General features: G+C 52.1%; 1 protein-coding gene across 2 annotated transcripts in view; it reads left to right on the top strand.

Annotated features, from left to right (window-relative positions):
• The window catches only part of ACSS1 (acyl-CoA synthetase short chain family member 1), a 41,142-nt gene that overhangs the window by 14,124 nt on the left and 8,115 nt on the right, over window positions 1-18,903 (top strand). Inside the window, exons 3-7 of one of the 2 annotated variants that reach the window (XM_059037585.2) lie at window positions 6,162-6,361; window positions 13,058-13,233; window positions 13,608-13,760; window positions 16,799-16,946; window positions 18,008-18,145. In XM_059037585.2, the coding sequence (XP_058893568.1) occupies window positions 6,162-6,361; window positions 13,058-13,233; window positions 13,608-13,760; window positions 16,799-16,946; window positions 18,008-18,145 (815 nt within the window). The remainder of the gene's footprint in view (window positions 1-6,161; window positions 6,362-13,057; window positions 13,234-13,607; window positions 13,761-16,798; window positions 16,947-18,007; window positions 18,146-18,903) is intronic. The other variant, XM_059037588.2, reaches the window with a different exon arrangement.

The following is an 18,903-nucleotide window of genomic DNA, read 5'->3' as shown; positions in this document are numbered from 1 at the left end:
CAAACGAGGGCTTCCCATCAACAACCACGGCAGGGTGCGTGGAGCAGGTGGGCCTTCACGGGAGGGATTCTCGAGCTACATTTGAATACACTGGTGACTCTCATTCACCCTGAGCCAGTGACACGGCTGCCTAAGATTTACACAAAAGCAAACTGGCATTTTCACTCTTCTTCCTGCTGTTAAGGAACCACTGATTTTCACCAATTTTATTTTTCTGCCATTCTGCAGTAATTATAGCTACTGTTTATAGGATGCCTTTATATGTGCCTAGGACTTCACATTTGGTCTTGTCTTAAGTCTGTTTGGGTTGCTATGACAAAACACCACTGACCGGGGGGAATAGGGGGGCTTATAAATAACAGAGACTCATTTCTCACAGTTGTGGAGGCTGGAAGTCCAAGATCAAGGTGCCAGCACGGTCACCTGCTGGTCAGGCCCTCCTCCTGGGTCACAGCCAGCGCCTTCCTTTTGTGTCCTCACATGGTGGAAGGAAAAAAGGAGCTCTGTGGGGTCTCACTTATAAGGGCACTAATCCCATCATGGGGCTCCACCCTTGTGCCCTAATTACCCCCCCAAGGCCCCATCTCCTAATGCTATCGTCTTATCATCTTTGGGGGTTAGGATTCTGCAGACATTCAGACCACAGGAGTCCTCGAGACCACCTTAGTAGTGGTCCTATTATTAGGCCATTCTATGGTTGGGACAGTCTAGACCCTGGGTGTATGGGGAGCTGGGTGGGAGCCCCATCTCTGATCAGATGTCGTTCACTGAGGCACTCTCCTGAGAGGGAAATTCCCTGAGTCCAGAACTTTCTGCAGAGTGTAGCAAAGCCTCAAGGAGCATACATTTATTTTTGGAAGAAATTTAGAAAACATGCAGCTTTAGTGATTGTAAGTTCACTGGCTGGCCTGGTGTCAGCTGTGGCAGTTCAGCTCTTGTTTCCTGTGAACGCTGAGTGTGTCCGGGGCCTTCCTGGGCAATGGCAGCTTGGGCGTTTTTGTGTCGACATGTGGCAGCTGCTTTATAGTTCACTGCAGCTTACCTTTGCTCAAGGTCATGGTCACATGATCAAATCATGACGTGAGAGGAATTTCATACTTGGGTTATGAGCCCGCTCAGCTGAATTTCTTGGGCTTCTGTTCTCTCGGTGGCTGTAAGTAGCAGAGCAAGCACATGTCATTACGTTAGATTAGATTTAGTGGCTACAGTAATGTCTGGGCCAGAGGAGTCTGCCAGAGGGAAGGAGTTGGTCCTGAGGCCTGGTGAGCTTCTCACTGTGAGACGGGGACCCTCTTGCCGTGCTCTGCTTTCTGAAAGCCAGCCCTTGCTTCTCTCACCACCTCCATCTTCCAGAAATGGCTTGCTGAAGAGAATATCAAAGTCTAGAGAAGTGTACCGAAGAAAGATGTGTCCTGTCCAGTCCTGCATCTGGACCATGGGGTTGACCCCTCCCCTCAGCACCAGGCCTGGAGGAAAGAAGTGACTGTCACAGGCCTTCCATGCACACATTGACACAGTTCCCTGGGTTCCTTCCCTTATCGTCAGAAAGAAATGCAGAGGACAGTAGCTGTGTGCTGGCCTATCAGTGGGGTGGTCCTGCCCATCGCTCTCTCTGAGGGGCACGATGTCTCCTGCCAGGGTACAGGACGTTGGGAGGCATTTGCGGGGTGGACTGGCGCTCATGGTTAGAGCTTGGGCTCCAGTTGCCCTGCGCCTGCCAGGGCTCTCGTCCTTTCTTGCTTACCTGCTCTTCCTTTCCATTCCACAGATATCTGTTGCATACCTTCTCTGAGCTAGGCCCGGTTCTGGATGCTGGGAGGAAGGCAAAGAACAAATCCCTGCCCAAGTAAAGCTCATACTCAGTGGGGCAGGTGGACAAAGAAGGAGGTAGCCTCTTAGCCAGTGTTTATTTAATGAGCACAAGAGCCAGAGTAATGGTAGCAAGTAAGCAAGGCATGCATTCTGGATGAGTTTCTTAAATACAACAGCAACACACACACACACACACACACACACACACACACACACACACACACACACACACACACACAGGCAAACAAACACACACAGCTTATCTTACTTCCCCTGGGGCTGTCCAGCTGTGTCCTGTTTTGGGCTGGGCCAGAGGTGCCTTTCTTCTGTCTGTGTTTGGGCAGATGTCATGTTGGTTACGGATTAGCATTGGTTGAATGCTCCTCCCACTTGAAGCTTAGAGTTGGCTGTAGAAGGTCTCCTTCCTTCCCCCAAGGCCAAGCAGCATTTTGCTGGTGTTCAGCACCCTGAATATGAGGCCAGTCTGTGTATTTGTGCCTGTCATTTGCATGCGTCCACATGGAAGGCATGGCCCTGAGGAGTCTACTCGTAGACAAACGTAGGTATCTTATTCAGAACCTGCATGACGAATGCTATATTTCTCCTGGCACTTAAAAATAGAACTCTAACTCATTTTGTTGAGATCATTTCTCAGAAAGCTGCACGTCACTGTCCCTTTAAAGATCCCACAGGCAAGGAGGAAGCCAGTGCATCCTGTAGCAACAGCCCAGAGCACCCATCACTGAGTGGCTGCATTATCTGTTTGATACGGAAACAGCGTTTCGGTTTGTGAAAGTCTGAGAAATTATGAGTATCCAAGAACTGCTTTTGAATGATTTTTGAGGCCCTTGGGTAACAGGATCACTTGCATAACACTTACTTTTTTGTGATTTGAAGACCTAGGTTTGCTGACCATATATTCCAGTGGTCTAAGTCTGGAGGAGATTGCTAATGAAAAGCAAAAGCTTAAAATGAAAAATCCAAGTTAAAAAAAAATAATGGATGAACTGGAAAGATGAGTAGAAATTGAGATGGAATTAAATAGGGACAAATGGATAGTCTGGAAAGTCTGATTTGAAAAATTAATTTGCTGACTGTGATATGGAGGAGCCCTGTTTAGAGTCCTGTTCTGTGTGTGGCGATGGTCAGTAGGTTAGTGACCTCATGTTCAATTTGGGCCACCTTTGTCAGGCGTTAGAAAATAAATGTATTCTTCATTTACATGGTTAAATATAGAGTTGGGGGTCAAGGGTCTGCGTTCCATATCCTGACCCGAGCAGATACCATGGGAATGCCGGGGTCCATTTGGTAACCTGGGGGTTTCTAGAGGATGGGAGTGGCATCGTGGAGGGCTGGAAGTGGAACAGCTACAAGTCTTGGCCTGATTCTAGGAAGACTGTTTAGTGCTGTGTGGGGTGACTCCCAGCAACGTGATGTTTAAGCAGAGGCTGGACCGCTGTGGCCAGGAACCCCAGGGAGGCTTCAAGGATCTCTTCGACCTTGAGTTTTATGGCCTTGGCAGAGAGGATGGGAAGCGGAGTGAACTCAAGAGATTTACCTGGATCAGATTCTTTATCAGAAACTTCTCTGGATGCAGCAGCAAGAATGTGGGACCCAGCAGACTCAGTTCCAGGGCCCATGATAACGTCCCTCAATCCTCCAGGGAACACCTGAGCTACCTCAGCTTAGTCTCCAGACCTTCCCAGGGCTATAGGTCAGCTGCCCAGCTCTGGCCACCAGGCAACTTCTGCCCCTGAAGGGAATCCTTTCCCCTTTGCTGCCTTGCTCCTCCTCCCCACAACCAACCTTTCCAGAAAGCTCTCCCTGCTGCCTCAGTAACTGTACCAGAAGCTGAGGTGATAAATGCCCATCACACTTTCATGTGCCTTCATTTCCCCAGTGGGAGCTGGGTTGCAGGAGGACACTTTCCCTCTCATTTCTTTTATCTGGTGCCCTACTCGCCCCCATGGTGCCTAGAATGGAATTTTCAACATCTTACAAATTCATCAAAATGAATTAGCTGATTTTAGTACTTCTAGAAAGTAATTTCAAACAAAAACGTCTGATGGTAAAGATAATCTCTACTGAATGTTTGGCAGGGTCCTGAGTGGGTAAAGCTTTTCATTAACAGTCGTGACAGTTAAACAAGGTGGAAGGGGCCTGCTGTTTCTCAGGTGATCTTGTGGCAGCTGAGAAAGGTGATCTCCCATGCCTATGCAGCTCCTATAGAAAGTAACCCAGGCCTCTCTGTCTGGACGGTTCTGTGCCTTCCTCAACTTCAAAATGCTGCCTTCTGTCTGCAGAAAAAGGACTGGATTTCATCACCACTGATCTCTGACGCACTTGAGCCTGCATCTCCCCAGCACCGACTCCTTAAGTCCTTAGCGCTGTTGAAAATGGCACCTGCACTGGGCTTAAGTTATCCTTTTGTGTGACTGACCATAGCTGCCTCTTTAGTGCTGTCACAGACTATCCTAGCCTCCTCCCCGCACGCAGGAGGCATGTTTCTGGGCCCTGGCTCCAGGGAATTTGCTGTTGGGGGCTGTTGGGGTGCTCTTTCTTTCATCACAAGCTCAGGTGCGGGGTGGATGGGGTCAGTGAATGGCGCTTTTGTCCTCCTAAAGCCTTAAGGAGAAAGGATAGGGTCCTACCGGAGAGGCACTGTGCCAACCTGGGCAGGAGTCGAGGGGGCGCGCAGGCTGCACTCATGTTACCTGAACGAAACTTGGGTCCATCCACTTGCCCGTGTCTACTGACACTGGGTTGGAGTGAGGGAAAGTTTAGTGTTTATTGCAGGCACCAAGCAAGGAGTCCAGGGCTGCTGGTGCTCAAAACACCCGACTCCCCAATGGGTTTCAGGAAAGCCTTTTTATTTTTATTTTATTTATTTATTTATTTATTTTCGGTACGCGGGCCTCTCACTGTTGTGGCCTCTCCCGTTGCGGAGCACAGGCTCCGGATGCGTAGGCTTACCAGCCATGGCCTAGCCGCTCCGTGGCATGTGGGAGCTTCCCGGACTGAGGCACGAACCTGTGTCCCCTGCATCGGCAGGCGGACTCCCAACCACTGCCACCAGGGAAGCCCAGCCCCAGGAAAGCCTTTTTAAAGGCAAGGTGAGGAAGGGGAGTCTCAGGGTATGTGATCAGCTCACCACAGTTCTCTGGTTGACGGTGAGATAACAGGGCTGTTAACATTATCAATCTTCAGGCTCCAGTAGGTCCAGAGGCTACAAGTAGTTAATTTCTTCCATCTGGTGGGGGTTTTAGCATCTGTAAAACAACTCTGGAATGTGCATCAGATACTATTATCTAGGTACTTTAGAGAGGAGCTAAAGCAGAGGATATGGGGGAGGGGTCTGTCCCAGGAAGGCCCCATAAGGTCCTGCTTGGTTACACTAGTGATCTCTCGTCTGGTCTCCCGCAAGGCCTGTCACTGCCCACCCTTCATTTCCTGCTGGCCCTTGCTGGGCTGCCCCTTTCTGGGCCTCTGAGCACAGGGCAAACACAAACGCTCCTGGGTCTTGGCCAGGAGGGTGGAGCCACATGGGTGGGGCGGACTTACTCTGCCCTTCCATGCCAGCTTTCTGTTAAATAACAAATACAATAAAACAAGAGCAGTGAAAATGGGAAATGTCCCTTCCTGTGGGAAGTGGGGTTCAGTGGGACCACGTGGGAAGCAGTGCTGAACCCAGCGTCCACATGCTTCTGCCCTCCTGCACTTTCCTCCATTTCCTGCTCTGGTTTCTGGTAGACTGTCATCCTCTTGGGGATGTGTTGGGTCACGTGCCAACCCCAAGCCAATCAGCTTGTTCAGCAGGATGCTGCTCTCTGATTGGCTGGCCAGGCCTAAGCCCCTGGAGTGGAGGCAGGGGCCACGTGGGCACGAGAGGCGGAGCACAGTGTCCTGGTCCCTCACCACCCAGCCCTGCCCCGGGCTGCTGGCTGCTTTCCTTCCCAAATCACTGAGGCTTCGCAGAGTTGGGGTCCCCTGCCCGGGGTCCCCTGCCCAGCAAGGCCTGTGCTGACCCAGAGAACAGGGGCCTCTCGGGGAGGACGTGTCAGAAGACTCCGGGACCGGATGACCCAGGTATCTGAGAAGCCCTGCTCTCAGTGGATGCGGGGACAGGTGATTTTTCTCAGCAGTGTGGCCGTGAATCCGTGTCCGGACAAGCCTACAAAGTTACAATGTTTTCTGAAAAGAGCCTTCCATGCATCAAGTGTTGGAGTGACTGCCCTCCCCTTGGCTGGCCGGGGCTCCAGTGCCTGCAGTTTGCAGAATTATTCCAGCCAGGTGACTATGCGTTCTGGCCCTCCCCCTTCTCTGACAGCTGTCCCTTCCTTGTGCCGCAGAGAACTGCTGGAGACCACGTGCCGCCTGGCCAACACGCTCAAGAGGCATGGAGTCCACCGAGGGGACCGGGTAGCCATCTACATGCCCGTCTCCCCGCTGGCTGTGGCCGCAATGCTGGCCTGCGCCAGGATTGGAGCCATCCACACCGTTGTCTTTGCTGGCTTCAGTGCGGGGTCCTTGGCTGGGAGGATCAATGATGGTGAGCGTGTGGGCAGTGGGCGGGAGGGAGGAACCTGGGTTCCCTGGCCTTCAGGGACTTAGTGTGGTGACAGACACCACTGAAAGTCACACATACAGATGATGGACACTACCAGGGACAGCGCATGGCTGAAGGAACATTTGCTCTATCAGCTGAGATCTGAGTGCCTCGGATTTAACCAGATGAAGGAAAGGAAGATTCTAGGTGGAGGGAATGGCATAGGTACCGGCTGGAGGAGGCTGTGTGGCTGCAGGGGAGGAGGGAAGAAACATAGGGTGAGATGAGGCTGGGGAGATATGGGGAAGATTCCACAGGTCAACAGCTGGGAGCCTTCTGTGGTGAGGAATGATGGGGTGGGCCATCACCTGAGGCTTGGAGTCAGGCGTGGGCCTTGTGATGTGTCTTTAAGGCCTTCTGGCTGCAGGTAGGTCAGAGCCTCCCAGACAGGTGTGCAGAGCAATATCGTCTCCTTCCTTTTTCTGGTGTCAGAGGGCTGAGTGTCTGAATGGTGGCCTCATGTCTGTGCAGCCTGACCCCTGCTCCCTTGAGATCCTAGAGGGTTCCCTGAGCTGGCTCCCCTGGGGGCTGTTGGGAATTCTTTGTGTCTCACAGAAGACTTGCCTTTGGGTAATGGACAGAGCTGAAGGGCATAGTTCTCAGACCTCTCTTGACCACTCTCTTTAGGAAAGACTGGGAGCCTTTCTGCTCCCTTTCAACATTTCCCCTCTAATTTCAAGCGTTGGTGCTGCTACTCCTTTCTCTCTCTCTCTCAACTCTGTAGCACCTACTGTGTGCCAGGTTTTCTTCTCAGCAGTTTGTGAAGGCCATCTCTTTTCGTTTTAACTTAGTCTTCATAAATGTTATATGAGATAATACTCTTGCTATTTCTACCCTCTCCCTTTTTCTATTAACCACTGAATCATCTTAAAGTGTACAGTTCAGAGACATTAACACATTCACAATGTTGTGCAACCATCATCACTATTCCAGAACTTTCCGGTCATCTCAAATGGACATCTCATACCCATTAAGCAGGCATTCCTCATTTCCCCTCCATCCAGCCTCTGACAACCACTAATCTGCTTTCTCTCTCTATGATTTGCTTGTTCTGGAGGTTTTGTAAAAATGAACTCCTACAGTATGTGACATTCTGCGTTCTACTTCTTTCACTAAGCATCATGTTTTCAAGGTGCATCTATGTTGTAGTGTGTATCAGTATTTCATTTCTTTTTGTAGATGAATAATATTTCACTGTATGGATAAACCACATTTTGTTTATCCATTTATCTGTTTAGGGGTATTTTTACTTGTTTCTACTTTTTGGCTATTGTGACTAGAACTGCTATGAACGTTTATGTACAAGAATACCTGCTTTCAATTATTTGGGTATATACCTAGGAATGGAATTGCTGGCACATATGGTAAATCTATGTTTAACTTACTGACAAACTGCTAAACTTTTCCAAAGGAGCTCTTCTGTTTTACATTTCTACTAGCAATGTACGAGGGTTCCAATTTCTCCCAATCCTCATCAACACTTGTTATTTTCCTTTAAAAAAAATTACAGCCATCCCAATGGGTATGAAGTGGTATTTCATTGTAGTTTTTTTTTTTTGTTGTTGTTGTTGTACGTGGGCCTCTCACCGCTGTGGCCTCTCCTGTTGTGGAGCACAGGCTCCGGATGCTCAGGCTCAGTGGCCATGGCTCACGGGCCCAGCCGCTCCGTGGCACGTGGGATCTTCCCGGACCGGGGCACGAACCCGTGTTCCCTGCATCAGCAGGCGGACTCTCAACCACTGCGCCACCAGGGAAGCCCCCATTGTAGTTTTGATTTGCATTTTTCTAATGACTAATATCATTGAATATCTTTTCATGTGCTTATCCATTTGTGTCTTCTTTGGAGAAATATCTACTTAAGTCCTTTGCCCATTTTAAAAATTGGTTGTTTGTCTTTTTGTTGTTGTTGTTGAGTTGTGAGTTCTCTAGATATTCTGGATACTGTACCTTTATCAGATATATGATTTGCAATTATTTTATCCCATTCTGTGGGTTGTCTTTTTGCTTTCTCAATATTGTCCTTTGAAGCACAAAAATTTTTAATTGTGATAAAGTCCAGTTCATCTGTTTCCTTTTGTTCTGTTTCTGGTGTGTTATTTAAGACTCCATTGCAAGTACAACATTACAAAGATTTGCCTCTATGTTTTCTTCTAAGAGTTTTTTATAGTTTTAGCTTTTTCGTTTAGGTCTTTGATCCATTTTTAAAAAAATATTTATTTATTTTGGTTGTGCCAGGTCTTAGTAGTGGCAGGCGGGCTCCTTAGTTGCATTTCCAGGGCTCGCTGGCTCCTTAGTTGTGGCATGTGGGCTCCTTAGTTGCAGCAGGCAGTTTCCTTAGTTGTGGCATGCAAAGTCTTAGGCCTTCTTAGTTGCAGCTCCAGGGCTCCTTAGTTGCAGCCCATGGGCTCCTTAGTTGTGGCACATGGGTTTCTTAGTTGTGGCATGCGAACTCCCAGTCGCAGCATGCATATGGGATCTAGTTCCCTGACCAGGGATCAAACCCCGGCCCCCTGCATTGGGAGCGTGGAGTCTTATCCACTGTGCCACCAGGTAAGTCCCAGGTCTTTGATCCATTTTGAGTTAATTTTTGTGTATGGTGTGAGGTAAGGGCCCAGCTTCATTTTTTTTTTTTTTTTGGCCTGTGCATATCCAGTGATACCATTTATTGAAGAGACTATTGTTTCCTTTGTTGAATGGTCTTGGAACTCTTGTCAAAAATAACTTGACTGTATATGTCAGTGCTTATTTCTGCGTTCTCTATTCTATTCCACTGATCTATATATCTATCCTTGATTTTCATATGCTGAACCATCCTTGCATTCCAGGAATAAATCCCACTTGGTCATGATGTATAATCTTGTTAATATGCTGCTGGATACAGTTTGTTAGCATTTGGTTGAGGATTTTTGCATCAGTGTTTATAAGGGATATTGGTCTGTAGTTTTCTTTTCTTGTGATCTGTTTGTCTGGTTTTGGTATCAGGGTAAAGCTGGCCACATAGAATGAGTAAGAAAATGTTTCCTCCTCTGCAATTTTTAGGAAGAGTTTGAGAAAGATTGATGTTAGTTTGTCTTTATCTGTTTGGTAGAATTCACCAGTGAAGCCATCTGGTCTTGGAAACTAAGGCACGGAAAGGTTAAGTGACTTGCCTAATAAGGTCACACTGCTACTTAGTGACAGACCCAGGATTTGAACCCAGGCATTCTACCAATGCTTTTAACATTACATTAGGCTGCTCCTTTCCTCTCTTGCTGATGTGGCCACAGTTACCAAGTGTTTCTGTTAAGATTCTTTGAAACGAGCAAAAGCAATTGACTCTGGAGAATTAGTAGCTGGATGCCAGGCAACTCACAGAACTCAGGGATCCTAAACAGCCATGGCATGGGAAGGCAGGGGCCCAGTCAGCTCTGAGGGACTCAGTAGGGGAAAGTCCTATAACTTTTCTCTAGAACTTTGCCATTAAGCGGTTCTTCACCAGCACCCTACAGCCTCCTTGTCCATCTATTCAGGTGTCAGTTTCCTGGGGGCAAGACTCTGTTGGGGCAAGTGTCTGTGTTCTCTTGGCTCAGTAAGGGTGGTATTTTGGTTATTTATTGCTGTGTTACAAGCTACTCCAAAAGTAAGTACTTAGAACAATATATTTTCTTATTATGTTTCATGATTCTGTGGGGCAGGAGTCAGGTGGGCATAGTGGGACTGGCTTCCCTCTGCTTTGTGATATCTGGGATATTGGCTGGGTTGGTTTGAATGGTTGGGGGTGGCCAGGGGTCTCTTTCTGTTCATGTAGCCTCTTCACGTGACTAACTTGGGCTTCCCCATAGCAAGGCAGCCTCAGGTAGTCAGACTTGTTACATGCTGGCTTATGGCTCTAGGAGGAAGCAAGGAAACTGCCACTTGTCCTAAAGGCTGACCCTGGAATATGCATAGCATCATTTTGGCTATACTCCATTGGTCAAACCAGTCTGTAGCCATCCCAAATTTAAGGGGAGGGGGCCTAGACCCTACTTGTCCATGAGAAGTGGCGTGAGACCAGGTCAGAGAATTCACAGCTGTCTTTTGTCCACCACTGGGAAGGGGAGTGTCAATGTGGTGACCAGGTCTTATCGTGAGTAGGCAGCCACTCCAGTTAGTATGTCCTATTCTATGGCCCTGGCCCCCTGGCCTGTCCTCTGTGCTCTGGCCACTCCTCTTCCTTTATCTTCCCTCCTGCTCTAGGCTGTGTGAGGAGTGGAGAGAGGGAGGCGTGGGGAGGGTGGAGTATGGCTCTGGGAGATGCTGTGGGTGGGGGGAATAGTGGCCCGAGCAGTTGTCCACGCCCGAATTCCCTAGTACCTGTGAATATGTACCTTACATGGCAGAAGGCCTCTGCAGATGTGATGGGACCCTAAAATGGGGCGATGATGCTGGTCGGCCCGGTGTAACCACCGGTCCTTAAAAGCAGAGAACTTTCTCTGGCTGAAGCAGAAAACATGTGGCAGAGAGGGAGGTGAGAGAGATTCAAAGTGACAAGGACTTGACCTGCCTTTGCTGGCTTTGAGGATGAAGGAGGTTGTGTGCAGGGGCTGTAGGTGGCTCTAAAAGCTGAGGATGACCCCCTGACTGACAGTCAGCAAGGAAATGGGGGCCTCAGTCCTACAGCCACACGGACCTGACTTCTGCCAACACCCTGAGTAACCTGGAAGCAGACTCTCCCCAGAGCCTCCAGGTGAGATCTGCCCCCACCCCCACCGGCACCTTGATTTTGGCCGTGAGACTCTAAGCAGAGAACCCAGCTTAGAGTCTCACGGCTTAGCTCACCCAGACTACAGAACCGTGAGCTAAAAAAAATGGGGGGTCTTCCCTGGTGGCACAGTGGTTGAGAGTCTGCCTGCTAATGTAGGGGACACGGGTTCGAGCCCTGGTCTGGGAGGATCCCACATGCTGCGGAGCAACTAGGCCCGTGAGCCACAACTGCTGAGCCTGCGCGTCTGGAGCCTGTGCTCCGCCCGCAACAACAGAGGCTGCGATAGTGAGAGGCCCGCGCACCGCCATGAAGAGTGGCCCCTGCTCGCCACAACTAGAGAAAGCCCTTGCACAGAAACAAAGACCAAACACAGCAAAAATAAATAAATTAATTAATAAACTCCTACCCCTAACATCTAAAAAAAAAGGCGGGGTGGTTCTGAGGCACTAAATTTGTGGTAATTGGCTATGGGAGCAATTAAAAACAAATACAGATGCTGAGACCTGATCAAAAGCCAGGGTGAAAGTGAATCCCCCCCAGACCAAAGCATCTGCTGACCCTGCCTGTGCTGATGCCGTGCACCTGCCACGGCCCCGCTGCCTGCCCTCGGGAACCGCAGAGTGAGGGTGCTCCTCAAGCACCTCCTGGGGACTGGGTGTGTCGGGCCCAGAGGTCCCTGCCCTGGAGAACCACTTGGGCAGGGAGGCCTTGCCCAGACGGGTACCGGGAGTGAGGTCTTGTGTTTCGGAGGCCAGGATTCCAGCACCCAGGTTGGGCAGGGGCCACTGTTTTCTCCAGAGGGTCCTGAGCTTTCTTTGTCTCATCCCCTTGAGCGGGGTCCCTTTCTACCTGATGGGCCATCTCCCTTCCTGCCCCACAGGGAGCTTCCCTGGACAGTCCCAGCTCGGGAATGTAGGCCTGGAGTGTCTAAGGCGGGCTCTGTCCACCTGACTTTGTCTCCCCAAGGTGACCGATTGCCAAGGCTCGAGGAGCAAACAGTGTGTGTGGCCGGGGCCTGGCGTGCAGAGCTGATGACACTGCCCTAGGCGCCCCAAGCAGTGCAGAGTATCTCCCTGACCCAGGCAAAGGCCTGTGCTGGAGGGGTCTCAGGTGGCCCGCGGGGCTGTGCTGCCTCTAGGGCTCTTGGGAGGAAGAGAGGCTGTGAGCATGTCTCTAGAAAGTACGTTTCAGACGGGAAAGCTGAGGGAGGCTGGCGCCTCAGGTAGGGCCCCCAGGAGCCTCCCTGAGGCGAGAGTTCAAGTGCAAGCAGTTCACTGGGGAGGTGGTCCTGGGAGGTACTGCGGGCTGCAGGGAGTGAGGCCGGGGAGCTCCCACTGTGGGTGCCCAGGGCTCAGACCGCAGGGAAGCCCTGGAAGGCGATGGGGCCCCGGGCGTCAGCATGAACCCCAAGGGGCTGGTTGAGGACTACTGGCTGGGGTGATTCCTCAACACTTATGCCTGTGGCTCCAAATCAGGCCTTGGTGCCCACGTCACAGGTCTGAGGGCTGTGCTTGGCCATCGGCGTGGCAGCTGGATGGTTGTTCCAGGCTCTTTCTCAGGGGCCAGTTGTACAACAGCCCACCTCGGCCTTGATCCCTCCGGGTCATCAGGGTTGGGGCGTGGTGGGCGGAGGGTAGCCTGGGAAGGCCCCGGGGCAGGTGGCAGGGACTGGGAGTCTGGCAGCGTTGAGCTTCCGGTGACTTATCTCCAGTCACACCTGCTCCTCCCAGAGCCGGGAAAAAGGCTGGCACAAAGGTCCCAAGGCAGGTGGAACTTCACTTTTTTGTGTTGACTCTCTTGCTCAAGGATGGACTTTCTCCATCACACCCTCAGGCCTGGGGTGTGTGGCTGTCTGGGCTGTGAAGGTCGGAGTGGGGAGGAAACTGACCAGAAATACCTGCCTTTGACTCCGATAGCCAAGTGCAAGGTGGTTATCACCTTCAACCAAGGACTCCGGGGAGGGCGCGTGGTGGAGCTGAAGAAGATTGTGGACGAAGCCATAAAGCTCTGCCCAACCGTCCAGCATGTCCTCGTGGCTCACAGGACAGACAACAAGGTCCACATGGGGGATCTGGACATCCCCCTTGAGCAGGTGGGTTTATCTCCTTTTGTATAGTTTGAGGAGAAGAGGTTGTCATTGGATTAACTGAGTCTGAGTCTTGTCAGATTGTGGTTCTCAATCTGGGTCCCCCAGAGGTGCCCAGGGTTCCCCTTTGCTATTTGATGGGCTTCCATCCTGGTAGGGAAGTGGAACTCAAATTCCACAAACAGAGGGAAACATTTAACATAACAGAAATGACTGGATCCATCCTTTTATTTGGAATTAAACTAGGGAAGGCTAGAGAAGGTGAACTCTGAACCCTGTCTGCCGAGTCCTGAGGCCGAGAGGGAAGGTGTTCTTGGGGACGCCGGGTGCAGGGGCGAGGTCACTGCCCTTGACGGGCTCTCTGGTCTTCTCCCTCACAGGAAATGGCCAAGGAGGAGCCAGTGTGCGCCCCGGAGAGCATGGGCAGTGAGGACACGCTCTTCCTGCTGTACACCTCGGGGAGCACTGGGACGCCCAAGGGGCTTGTCCACACCCAGGCAGGCTACCTGCTGTACGCCGCTCTGACGCACCGGGTAGGGCGCTGCCCCGGGGGGCTCCGGGCGGGGGGCCAGGAGAGGCTAGATTGGGGCCAGAGCTCCTGCTAACGTCTTCTCCTCATGTGTTCACGAGCAGGGCCTGGAGTCCTGGCATCAGCGTGGTGGAGGGGTGGGCTTGGGGGACTGAGTTTCTGTCCTTGTCGGAAGGGCCTGGGTCCTGGACCTGTGTCTCCTGCTGGTCTTTAGCCTGTCACACGTGTGCCAAGCCCTCCCTAGGCCTGGTGTGCTGGCTGGCACGGCTGCTTTCAGATGCTGGGAGTCCAGGTTCTCTGGCCTTCCTGGGCTCTTCTCCTATACAACAATGTTGGTGTAAATATGAGTACATTATTACTTGTTAAGACGCTTTCTTCTACTTGAGAGATCTTTTTTATCTGATTTTAAAAGAAAGTAAAACATTTTCATGGGCCCCTAAAAGTGCTGTGGCCTCTAGGCTCTGCTTACTGGGGCCCCATTTGAAAAGGAAAATTTAAAAAAAGACTTGATTTTATGAGGAGGCTTAAATTTAGTGTATGGAAACTGTATTACAGGGGACCATTCTTTAAGGATTATACAGCAAATGATCTGGCACAGTTTTATTATAGTAAATGCATTTAAAAATCAGCACTCATTTAAACATGGGTGGATGGGGGTATTTTGGTTAACATGCATCCCTGGTTGCCTTGGGGAATAGCTGACGCTTCCCAGGTGGGATGGGGTCTCAGGATATCATCTGTGGACCAGCTTCTCTCTCTGGCCAGAGGCAGAACTCAGCCCCAGGCAGTGCCAGCAGCAGGGGAGCTGACTGGCCATGTGACCGGGAAGCCCAGGTGCATCCAGGCAGGGCTTGAACGCTGAGAGCACCTACAGTCTGGCTGGGGACCAGGGCCCCGCCCACTCAGTCACTATGCTGGGGGTGGGAGTGGGATATGCTGATCGGCCAGGCCTGCTCATCTGGAGGTGGACCTCACGGATGAGCACGGACGACAAGCGGGTCCTGGGAGGGCAAAGATTAGGCCTGGGAGTGCCAGCCATTTGTGGGCAGCACTGAAGATGCGGAAGTGAGGCAGAAAGATAGACGTGGCACAGAACCAGGCTGGGCAGACGAGATGCTTGACACAGTCCCTGTTAAAGCCGCCGTCTTCTGGCCGCTGGATGGCTGTGAGCATCACAGAGCTGTTCTCGTCTGAAAGCCCCTTGCTCAGCTCTGGGTGGGCATGTTGCAAAGATTGACACGTTGTGTAAGTCAGAACACTTTGGAAAATGTAGCTACCGAGACCAAACACCAAGAAAGTCACAGAATGGGTCAACGTGTTTCCATCAGTTTATAACAAAATTAGCATGAGGGGAGCTGTAAATGTGGTGAAAGAGTCTTCATTTTTTGTTTTCAAGCATAACCAGGACACTGTCTACATGAGCAAAAGAAGTGGGGATGTAAGGATGGGACCATCTTTTGAATTTCTCTTCAATACCGTGGGGGCATTTTAAAGCATCAGGAATAGAAACTTTAAGCCTTCTGTACATAAGTGTGTATCTATGAGCATGTACGTCTGTGTGTGTGTGTGTGTGTGTGTGTGTGTGTGTGTGTGTGTGTGTGTGTGTGTGTGCATGTCCGTCCGTGCACCCGCTGAAGGTATTAGGACTGTTGGTTTCTTCAGAGAAAAGGACAGTTGACTCTGCAGGGATGGTGGGGACGTGGGCAGGTTTCAGGGTGAGCAGTGGGGTCAGGGTGCCCTTTGGAGAGTGGCCAGTCCTGGGCACCTGTTCTCCTTCCAAGAATAGCAGGTAGAGAGGTCGCCAGCCCCTTCAACGATGTGGCACTGTGGGTCCTCGTATTAAAAATCCTCTCAGTTCTGGGATGCTGTCGGCCTTGGGGTGTGGGTGTCCTGCTTCACCGGTGCAGTGGGAGTGCAGTTTCCTTGAAAGACCCCTCTGCCTTGGGTCATGGCTCTACAGGACCCTGGCAGACTCGAGACCACTGTGCTGTCCAGAAACTCCTGGGGGACCTCAGTGTGTGTCTGTGGCAGCAAGAGACTAGGCCACTTGCCCAAAGGTTAAAAAAAAATATTTATTGCAAAATAGAACACAGATATAGAAAACCACTGAAATCAAATGTGTGGCTTAATGAATTATTGTTGGACAAACTCCAGTCAAAAACTGGAACATCGCCAGCCTCACACAGAAGCCCCTTCATGGCCCATAGTGTCCCTGCCCTTTCTAGTTTTGTCACCCAAATGTGCATCCCTAGGTACTGTAGCTTACTCTTGCCCACTGACTGTTTTGGGTAAGCCTTTTAAGCCAAGTTTAACCAATGGGTTTCCCTCCATCCCTTCATTTCCTTGAATGTTGTCGGTCGTAGAGCCTGGCTGTGTGTCTCTCTGTCCTCAGTGTCTCCTGCAAAAGGGCAAGTGGACCCTCAGAGAGGGTCAGGTTCAGGTTTGACCTTTTGGCAAGAATAAGGAGATGCCCGTGTCTCTCAGACTCTTAGAAGTTGATGATGCTTGGTGCGTTTCTTGGCCTTTTGGGCTTTTGTTTTTTGCAGTTTTAAAAGGATTTAAAAAACTATGATGTAAAAAACCAAAAAAACAAAAAAACTATGGTGTAACTTAATGCAGAAAGGTGCCCTTATTTTAGACATAGGACTGGATGGAGTTTTACCTGTCGGTACACATGTGGCCAGCACCTGTGTCAGGACACGGGCGTCTCCAGCTCCTTCAGGCCCTGACATCCGCCCGCTCCCCCAAAACCCCCATCCCCGCCCGCCTCAGGACTAGTACTAGGCAACCTCCAGTGTCTGGGTGGGCTTTGTGCTGGGGCTCAAAGAGTGTCCCCTCTGAAGTCCAGCTTCTTTTGCTGTCATCTGCGGGCCTGGCGCTGCTGTCACCAGTGATTCCCCTCTCATCACTGCTGTGGCTGCTCTGCCCTCACTCCTGCTCTCGGGGGCCACGGGAGCAGCTGTGCCTCGGTGACAGAACACGCCCTGTGATGTGTGGGAATGGGTGACAGGCTCCTGACAGTCCCTCCTCCTGTTTCTGCAGTTTGTGTTTGACTACCGGCCAGGTGACGTCTTTGGCTGCGTGGCTGACATCGGCTGGATTACGGGACACAGCTATGTGGTGTACGGGCCTCTCTGCAATGGAGCAACCAGCGTCCTTTTTGAGAGCACCCCAGTTTACCCCGATGCTGGTGCGGACTGCAGGAGGGGCAGGAGGAAGGAGGAGAGGTTGGGGGGTGTGGGCTGCGGGCCGGAGGTGTTGCTTGGGTCGGGCTCGTGGGTTCTTGTGACAAAGCTGCCGGGCGGCAGGGGCCGGGCCAGGTCTGCAGTGGGATCACATGTGCAATGGGAGGGGGTCCAATCGCTGGAGACTTCGAGAGACCACCCACCCTAGTGTCCCTCTAACCTCTGCGGCCACCTGACCGGATCCTGCCCTTCCTCGAAGCTGAGGCCAGTGGCCAGGCTCCCCGGGTGCCCTGCTGCCTGTGCCTTCAGGCTGCTCGGGCCGAGCTCGTGGTGTGTGGCCTGGGGCCGCCACCATGGAGAGGGATCCCTTTGAGGACCCACGTCTTGCTCCCCTGGCATCTTCCTCCCTTGTGGAACAGCGTCTTCAAGTGTTTGTTCAAATGTGACCGAAGGTTGGCGGCTCTGCCGAGGCTCTTGCCCAGGCTTTTGCCCAGGCGGTCCACAGCGCTGACAGTTTGGTGCCTGGAACTTTGGTCCCCCGCTCCCAGGTCCTCTCCAGCCTCCCGCAGGGGCCAGATGTGCTCTTGGAAGATGTGCAGGGGGCCCGGCTAGGGATGAGAGCCAAGTCTCAGGTGACCTCAACCTCCTGTGTGCAGAGTGGTGGCGGCGAGTTGGGGGATTGACGGGACGCGTGCGTCCTGGGCACCGCTGCTGCTCCGGGGGAAGCACGGGTCACCACTAGAGACCATTTAAATGTACCTGAATGTGGGTTCTGCATTGGTGCTACTTCTCTGTAATATCCCTTTGACCTAATTCCTCGCTGTGTCCCGTGGGTCAGGACATGGGCTGTCAGCGTGTGGGTCGGCACCCAGGGCCAGGTGGAGGCTCCAGCCTCCGACGCGGGGAGTGCGGGAGGCGGCCCCATAGGGAGCCCCTCCCATTCCGGAGGTGGATGCAGAGTGCGTTTCGTGGACACCGTGGGTGTCTGCACATGTCCGGCGCCCGGTAACGTGGGCCGCCTCTAAGTGAGGCTCATGGACGTGACGTGACCCGGGGCCTCTTGTAGGTCGGTACTGGGAGATGGTGCAGAGGTTGAAGATCAATCAGTTCTATGGCGCCCCGACGGCCTTCCGGCTGCTGCTGAAATTCGAGGATTCCTGGGTGAAGAAGTATGACCGCTCCTCCCTGCGGACCCTGGGCTCAGGTGAGCGGCTGCAGGCGGCATGTGTGTGCCAGAGCCAGCGCAGGTCTCTGGATGGCTTCATCCCAAAGGCCCTGTCTGCGCTGAGTTCACATGATGCGGCTGCAGCCAGTAGAAAGCAGATGTCCCACGTGGAAGCCCCTTCTGGGAGTCCACAGCCATTAAGGGTCTGGGGCTCAGCATTGTGATGTTGTCTGTGCTCCGTCTTCCTTATGAAAACTCACCACCGCTGGAAGGTCAGGCCCGAGCCCTTTCCCTAGTGGCTGCCTGGGATCTCACCCCCTGCTGTTCCCAGCACTGTCATCAGTGCCATTCTGCCCTTGGGTGCGTGTTTCCAGGCAGGGAGGGAGTTGTGAGATCAAAGGTTATCTCCACTCGTAATCAGGACAGATGTCGCCAACTCATGTGAGAGCGTTTTGGAAAGGTGACCTGGGTTACCCTGAGTTGAGGTGGTCCTGGAAGGCGCCAGGCCTGTTCTCCTGCAGGGGATTCGGTTACTAAGGAAGCAGGATGCAGGTGACAAGGCAGATGCTCAGAGCGCTCTGCTGCGCGTCCCCCAGGCCAGGGGCGGGCTCCTATGGGCCTCACTCCGTAAGGGCTGTGACCAGAGCCACTGTCTGTTTGGACCAGGCAGCAGCGAGCGTGCAGGGACCCCCTTCTCCCCCCAGGGAGTCCTCACCAGCTGGCTGGGCTCTGTGTAGCTTGGGGGCACCCCTGCTGCATAACCAGCTCCAACAGCAGAGCCCTGCGGGGGTTTCCTG

Source organism: Kogia breviceps, chromosome 14, assembly GCF_026419965.1.
Source record: "Kogia breviceps isolate mKogBre1 chromosome 14, mKogBre1 haplotype 1, whole genome shotgun sequence".
NCBI lineage: Eukaryota > Metazoa > Chordata > Mammalia > Artiodactyla > Physeteridae > Kogia > Kogia breviceps.
The sequence above is the reverse complement of the archived record's forward strand: the minus strand, read 5'-3'. Positions and strand labels throughout refer to the sequence as shown.